This window comes from Pogoniulus pusillus, chromosome 25 (assembly GCF_015220805.1).
Source record: "Pogoniulus pusillus isolate bPogPus1 chromosome 25, bPogPus1.pri, whole genome shotgun sequence".
NCBI lineage: Eukaryota > Metazoa > Chordata > Aves > Piciformes > Lybiidae > Pogoniulus > Pogoniulus pusillus.
Genome location: NC_087288.1, coordinates 19,763,866 through 19,771,528, shown reverse-complemented (window position 1 = coordinate 19,771,528; position 7,663 = coordinate 19,763,866). Strand labels below are relative to the sequence as shown.

The window sequence follows — 7,663 nt, the reverse complement described above, 5'->3', positions numbered from 1 at the left end:
GCCCCGGGGCCTGGGGCGGGCACTGCGGGCGTTTGGAATCGGATACACGGAGCAGGGGAGTTCAGGAAGGTGACCCACAGGGACGTGAGGGTGGCTACCGGGGAGCTGGGTGCCAGGACGAAGGAGAAGGCAGCGGAGCAGGGAGGGGGCGGCCGGGCAGGCCGGAGGCGGGGCGCGGGGCCGTGCGGCGGGGGCGCCGGGGGGGCCGTTAATCCGGGGATTGGGAGCGCTGCCCCGCCGGCCCGGGGCGTGATTGGAGCCGGGGCCGGCGGCGGGACGATAAAAAGGGAGGCGGGGGACGGTGCACGCTCCGGGCCGGGCCAGGCGGCGGCGGCGATGCCAGGCCGGGCGGAGCCGTCGGGGGGACGCGCGGCGGCGGGGCCGGTGGCCGTGCCCGTACCGGTAGTACCCGGGGCGGCGCCGAGACCGGGCGGCGCAGGGCTGCGGGCCAAGGGCTTCGCCATCACCGACCTGCTGGGGCTGGAGGCCGAGCTGCAGCCGCCCCCCGGGCCTCTCCCTGCCGCCGCCGCCACCGCCGCTGGCTACGAGGGCGGCGGGGCGCTGGGGCTGGGGCTGGGGCTGCTGTGCGGCCTGGGCGGGCCGGCCACTCCGTGCTTGCTGCCCGCCCCGCTGCCGCTGCTGCCCGCCCGCGGCCCCCGCCCGCCCCCCGGGCCGCCGCCCGCCGCCCGGCGCCACAAGGAGAACATCTCCGGTGAGCGGGGGCCGGGACTAGGGGCGGGGGGTTGCCGCTCACCCGCGCACGGGGACCCCCGTCCGGAGCCGCTGCCCTAGGCTGCCTCGCACCTCAGGCCCCCTGGCACGGGCAGGCGAGCATCCTCGTCGGGATAGACCCCGAGCTCCCTGCCCCGCTGGGCTGCCGCCCCTCCGACCCTCTGGCAAGGGTGGGCGCCTACCCCCTGCCCCCAGGATGGAGAGCCCAGCGCGGTGCGCCGGCCTCGGCCGCGGCGCTGCTGCCGCTGAGTGCCGTGGGAGGGGGACACCTGCCCCGAGCCGCGCTCCCCGCCGGCCGCCGCAGCCGTTTGTCGGTAGCTGGGTTTGTTCTCCCTGCTCTCAACGGGAGCATGACTCTTGCCCTCCCGCCCGCTGCTGCCAGATGAGGACAGCCTGTCTGGGGACGCAAGCGACCTGAAGATGTCAGCCTCTCAGATCAAGAGGAAGAAACGCCGGCACAGGTAAGAGCCCGAGAGTCGAACTGTCCCCGCTGTCACCTCACCGTTGCCACCAGCCTCCAGCTGTTCCTCTGGTCCCTCAACGCTGGATCTGTGGATGTCTCCAAGGGAGTAAAGAAAGAGAGGGGCAGATGGGGTGGGGTTGGGGAATATTTTCGGGAGGGCTCCGTGGGGACCGGGACTGTGTCACAGGATGCTCTCGTCGGCAGGACGGTGTTCACAGCTCACCAGCTGGAGGAGCTGGAGAAAGCGTTCAACGAAGCTCACTACCCCGACGTCTACGCCCGGGAGATGCTGGCGGTGAAGACGGAGCTGCCCGAGGACAGGATACAGGTAGGTGGCTGCACCGGTCCTCTCTTTCTATGAAGTCTATGGGCCACCTGTGCCCGGCTGTCTCCTCTGCTCTGTAGTCAGTGGCAGCAGATGGGAAAAGTGGTGGCAGTGAAAATATGCAGCAGGGTGCTTGGGAAGGGCTTAGCTTCGGCTCCTTGGCGTTGAACAGGCTCCAAATGGAAGTGTAGTACTGGGGGACAGAAATGGCCCCGGCAGCAGCTTACTGCCAGCAGCGTGATTCTGTCCTCCAAAGATCCAACTCAGGCAGGAGCCAAGAGTGATTCAGGAGCTGCTAGACCATGCTGTGTCCCACAAACTTTCTCACTAGCTCATCCCTTTGAGGGACATATGGCATTTTAGAGCCTGACCCTGTCCCACTGCGGAGAAGCTCATCGGCTTAAGAACAGGGTCTTAGTTTGGCAGGGCAGCAGTCAGGTTGTATCTACACCCCTTGAACGTTCAAACACGGGAAGTGGGTGGGAAGGAGCACTGCCTGTCACTGTGTGATGGGCTCCTTTTTCTGGAGAGGCTGGTGCTCTGTGTGGAGGCAGCAAAGGGGCTCCGTGGGCATCAGAGCGTAGGGTGACTTTGGCTGGGATCACCCTCCTATGTCACGATGAACCTTGTGTAACGTGTCGTCCCTCTCCCCCTCTTCCTCCCCTCTCTCACTGACACCCACGTGTGTGCCCTCCCTCAACCCCTTCCCCATGCGCTGCCCTGGCTGCTCTCCTGCTGCCACCTGCGCATCTACAACCCGCGCCTCCACACCTGAATCCCTCCACATGCCCCCACGGCTGCCCCTTTGCCCTGGTCACACTTTGCCCTGTGCTTGATGGGCCCTGGATGCCCGGCCGTGGGGGCCATCTCCTCCCCAATCCCACCCCCTCTGTGCTCTCCTGGCTGTTACCCCTGAAGGTTTGGTTTCAGAACCGAAGAGCCAAGTGGCGGAAGCGGGAGAAGTGCTGGGGCCGGAGCAGCGTGATGGCAGAGTATGGCCTCTACGGGGCCATGGTGAGGCACTCCATCCCTCTGCCCGAGTCCATCATCAACTCTGCCAAGAGCGGGCTGGTGGGATCCTGTGCCCCCTGGCTGCTGGGTAAGTGGGAGCTTGGGGCTAGGGGGCGTTAAGGGGCAGCCTCAAGGGCTTTTCCTTCCTCTTTCCTATGGCCATCTTTGCCTTTTCCCAGGAAAGAATGGGGTCTCACCCATGTGTGCAGGCTGCCACACCCATGTCCTGTTTTTTTCCACTCCCTCCTTGCAAAGACCAGCTCAGGAAGGAAAAACCTTTCAGTGCCCTGTCAGACAGGTGCCTGCATGTGGTTAGGTATTGCTTCCTAGTACCAGTAGCCAGCAGTTGCAGGGTACTTAGGAAGTCATCACTCTCCCCCCAGAACTAAAGGTAATGTTGCTGCAGAGCTACCCTCTGCACATCCACAATCCTACACTGGGGTGGCACTCGAAACCAAATCTGGGAATGGGCCATCACAGTACCTTTTCCCTTTGAGTCTTCCATGCTGTAGGGGAGCTATGGATCAGTTTTACTGCAAGCTGCTCTCTCAGGCTGCTGAGAGCAGGTGGTAGGGCTCTGGATCAGCAAATGCTGGTAGCTAGCCTGAGGATTCTTCAAGATGCAAACAAGACCTGAAGGCAGCAGCAGGACGATGGGAGGTACTGAGCAGTTCTGGGCAAAAATAAGCAACTGGAACCGTTGGCTTTGCTCTCTCCCCTCTGCAAGGCATGCACAAGAAGTCCATGGAGGTGAGCAGGAAGGCAGAGAGCCAAGAGAAGCTGGCAGATGGCTGGCGAACGGAGCAGGAGGAAGAGGAACTAAAAGGGAAGCAGGCCAGTTCCCAGAGGGGCTCTGACAAGCTTGGCCCTGTGAAAGATTCAGAGGACACAGCTATTGACCTCTCCAGGACAGCCAAGCACGAGAAGAGGGGCGTGCTGAGGCAGTGCATCAACGGGGATGCTACAACAGAGCAGAAGGACAGGGACCACTGAGCTTGAGCTGCCCCAGAGGAGGCCAGACCTCACAGCTTCTTGGCAAGATAATACTATTTATTGATTTATGGAGAGAGATATATATTTCTTAAATAATTGAACTTTTATCTGAATTCAGGTCATTTGAAAAGTGGGCACACACATCCCCTTGTTCCCCTCACTTTCAAGCTGTTCACTTCTCAACAGAGCCAGGGCGGAGGGTGGCAGAGGTGTCCCAGCAGAGCCCAGAGCAGTGCGGGAAGGAGACCACATTGTGGTCAGCTTGGGCTCACTGCTGGGGAAGATCCTGGGCTGCCAATGCTTCCCTGGCCATCCAGGAGCACAGAGCAAGGAATTTGGATGCCTTCTCTGAGCACTTCCACCACTGCACTGTGCCTGTGTGGCAAGACCCTCCTCTTTGAACGTGCAGTTCTTCCACCTTGAGTTGCAGCAGGGTTTTTAAACACGGTGGGATTCATCCTAAAGCTGGTGTAACCTGACAGACACGCTGGTTTATGCCTCCTGAGGATCTGGCCTGCCAGTGCAGCCTTATCACTGGATTTACACTGTGGAGCTTCCTTAACTCGTATGTGGGAGAAAGGGGTGAAGACATTTTTGTTTATGCAATGATTTTGTACATGCTTGAATGTTACTTGCCACACTATGCAGAACAGAACAGACCTTTTTGAAAACCAAGCCATAGCACCCCAGAGCAAGTAAACAATTTTGTGAATTGACAGGAGAAGAACATATTTTGTAATTGTCTGTAAAAAAAAAAAACCCAAAGCCCAACAACACTGTGTTAATGTCAGAGCTGTGTCTTGGCTGTCTTGTATTTATGTCTAAAAGCACTTTAGTGATTGGGAATTCTGAATGTGGCTCTTCCTGGGTTTGTCCATCGTTTATTTATTACACAGCCAGAAATAAAGTTGTGGTGTACCTTTTGGTTTTCATGCTCTGGATTGCAATTTTGTCATCTTCCTTTGACACATCTCAGAGTGGTTGCTAGCTTCGAGCAGATCCTCTGCAGAACTCATACCTAAAGCGGGCTGGAGAGCTCTGCTGAAGCAGTGTAGTTGCAGTGGGGCAATTGAAACCCCCATGCATCTCCCCAGAACTGAGTTCTGTAGTCCAGTGGCCTACACTTGCCACGAGGTTATTGATTTGTGCCAAAGAACCAAACCACAACTTATGGGTGAGAAGATGGTTTGAAGTGGAGAACTCAGCCACTGCTTAAGGGGAGATGCTCCATTCTCACAAGGGTTGGTGAAAATCCCCCTCAACAAAGCTCAAGTGTGAGGGTCCTCGCTGAAGTGTCTGCTGCCCCAATGGCAGGTAAGCTGATCTGCCTCTTGCATCTCCGTGTGGTGCTCTCATCCTCAGGCTGATCTTGCTCCTTCCAAAGGTGCAGAGTTGGGCCCTGTGTCCCCACACCTCTTGGTAGAACACAAAGAGCAGCTGCTCACTTGGGCAAGGCGAGCCCATGGTGGGAGGTACTGCTGGAGGCCCCTTTGCCTCCTGGGGAGGCACATGGAGCAGCTGCGTGGCCTCAGCTGCACAAGCACCCTCAGTGAAGCACAAGGGCATCGTGGCCACCTAACTGCCTGACTTCTGGCTGCAACCAGTCCTCATCTCTTGGCTGGGGTTAACTGGCTCTTGCACACACTGCAGCAGCTCTCCTGGAACACCTCCAGTTTCAGCTGCTGGCCACAACATAACAGAAAATTATCAAAAGGTTTTATTTAAATCTGAGTAATTCCCATTTGGAAAGTTTCCTAATACAGCTCAGGGTGGGTGTGTGGCCATGTAATGGATACTGTTACCTGTTCCTGCCTCTGCTGCTGGGCCTGGATCCTCACGTTCAGGCAGCCACAGGTTGCTGTGGGTGAATGGGGCGAGAGGTGGGACAGAAGTGGGGACACTGGCTGGGAAATGCAGATTTCCTGCCTCTCTTCTCCTCTGCTTGGCCAAGCTGGGCAGGGAGGAACATATGCATGGCAAATACAAGCTTTACAGACAAAAAAAAAAGAGATGTTTGGTGGGAAAGGGGCGGGGGAAGGGGGCTGTGGGGAACATGATTCAGGGAAGGACCAGCCAGGGCTTACTGCAGCAGCAATTATGCTCACCGAGAGCCGAGACTTAGCACATTGAAGGCCTAATCCTGCCTGAGCAGCATCTGCAAACCTTTTATTTGGGCCGTGCCATGCTGGCACTGGATGCTTGCAATAAGTGAGTTATTTATTTATTTTGCCCTGCCCATGTGCAGATGGCCTGGCTCTTTGCCTTGTGCTGGGTGCAGGGCTGCCAGAGCAAGCATGCCCCTGCTACAACGGCTGCAAGGTGAAACGTCACAGCCCCGCTACCGTGCAGGGTACAGCTGATGCTCCTGGCATGGGCTGGTGGGCTCACAGCTCTCTCTTCGCCTCATGCTGTAAAGGGGGAGTCACAGGAGGGGCTGCTGGCTCCAGGAACTTTTCTTGTGCTGAAAAGTAACCACAGGGTTCAGCCAGGTATGATGAGGTCTAGACGTGTCCCTGCTGCTCTGATCATGGACTGAGAGCCCAGTAGAGGCCATGGTGGAGACGCCTGTGGATGACAGCAACAGCAACTGCTGCAAGGATAAGCTCCTAGTTGCACTAAAAGCTGGTGGCAGGGCCTGGTGGGGCAAACCTTGGAGCAGAGACAGTCACTCACCTTTCAGCTGCCTGCACTAAGCCTGGCAGAGAAGCACTTGCTGTTCTCCATATGTTGTTGTGGTTGGAATTCAGAACACTTTTCTTCTCATTGCTTCAGATTTGATCCATCCTGAGGTTAGTGGTGGACAAACCCAGACATGGCTCTTGCCAGTGTCAGTTCAGGCCAGGGCCAACCACGACAGCATGACAGAAGAAACACTGACTTCTGGCAGTGGCTGCTGCTTGCACACACCTGCACTGCTGCAGTGGGGTTGTCCACTGCATGAGACCCTGTGCTGGTTTGAGCCCAGCTAGAATGTTTTGGTGAGAATAATTAGATTACAGGCTGTGAAATGCAAACAGTGGTGATGTCTGCTGCATAGGCTTGCTGAGATGGGTAAGAACAAGACTCCAAACATAGATAAGGCAGTTGCTGTCTGGGCTTTGGGCTGAACTTCTCTCCCTCTCTCTAACCTAACCTGCTGTCTGTGTGACTAATCCATCTGCTTCCTAACCCCCCTGGCTGACCCTCCAAGCTACCTTAAACATAAGGCAAGATCCTGGGTAAGGTTGAGGAGTGGGAGGAAGGTGGAAGGGGTGGTTGAGAGCCCCTCCTGGGCACTCAGGTTTCTGTGAGGGCTGCTGTGTTTCTGTGTTACCTTTTACCTTGTCTGTGTCACCTTTTCCCTTGTCTATGTCTGTCTATCACTGTATATCCTGTAACTATCTGCTTGTCTATTGTGCTAAGCTGAAAATACAGAGCTTCATTCCATTTCCAGAGCCCCTGAGTGTAGTCTGGGTGATTTCCAAAGTTGTGGGGGGGCAGGGAACACCCAAACCATCACAGAGCCCCAGCAGACATCTTGCTGTGCTCATACAAGGGTCTGGCTGGCAAGAGTGTCCCTCTGTCAGGGGGAAGCCACAAGGGCTGGGTTTGCTTAGGTGGGAAAGCCTTTTGATGTGGTTCAGGCAAGAGGAGTTGATAACATCAAAGCCGTGCTCAGCAGCCAGCGCTGCCACAGCCCTTCTTTACTTCAGCCAGGCTGCCACCCACCCTGGCACAGCCACCTCTTTTCACAGCACCATGTATACAGTTCTAGCCAGGGACTCTAAACAATCCTGACGAACCAGTCATGGAAGAAGAGATGAGGAAAGGGAATAAAACAAGCTTATTTTGACATCTCTTGGCTTGTACAGGCTTGGAGGCTGACTGTCAGGCATGCAAGTCTGTGGGCTGCAGGGATGTGGTGGCGGTGTGTGGATGGGCCCAAAGTAATTGAGAACAGACACGGCTGGAGGGCTGCATTGGTGGCAGCATCTTCCTGGTGCCAGTTTTATACAGATTAGTAATAACATTTCTAATGGGTGTTTTGTCTTGGCTGATTCTGGGCACTCAGGAAGCTTGAACTACTGAAGAGAGTCCAGCGCAGGGCCACTAGGGTGCTGAGGGGACTGGAACATCTCTCATATGAGGAAAGGCTGAGA

General features: G+C 56.7%; 1 protein-coding gene across 1 annotated transcript; it reads left to right on the top strand.

The window, feature by feature from the left end:
• The first annotated feature begins 324 nt into the window (after window positions 1-324).
• Window positions 325-4,456, top strand: VSX1 (visual system homeobox 1). The gene is made up of 5 exons (XM_064164082.1): window positions 325-712; window positions 1,115-1,193; window positions 1,400-1,523; window positions 2,439-2,619; window positions 3,259-4,456. Exons 1-5 carry the CDS (start codon window positions 337-339, stop codon window positions 3,522-3,524), a joined length of 1,026 nt encoding a protein of 341 aa, XP_064020152.1. The 5' UTR covers window positions 325-336; the 3' UTR covers window positions 3,525-4,456.
• Window positions 4,457-7,663: the final 3,207 nt, after the last annotated feature.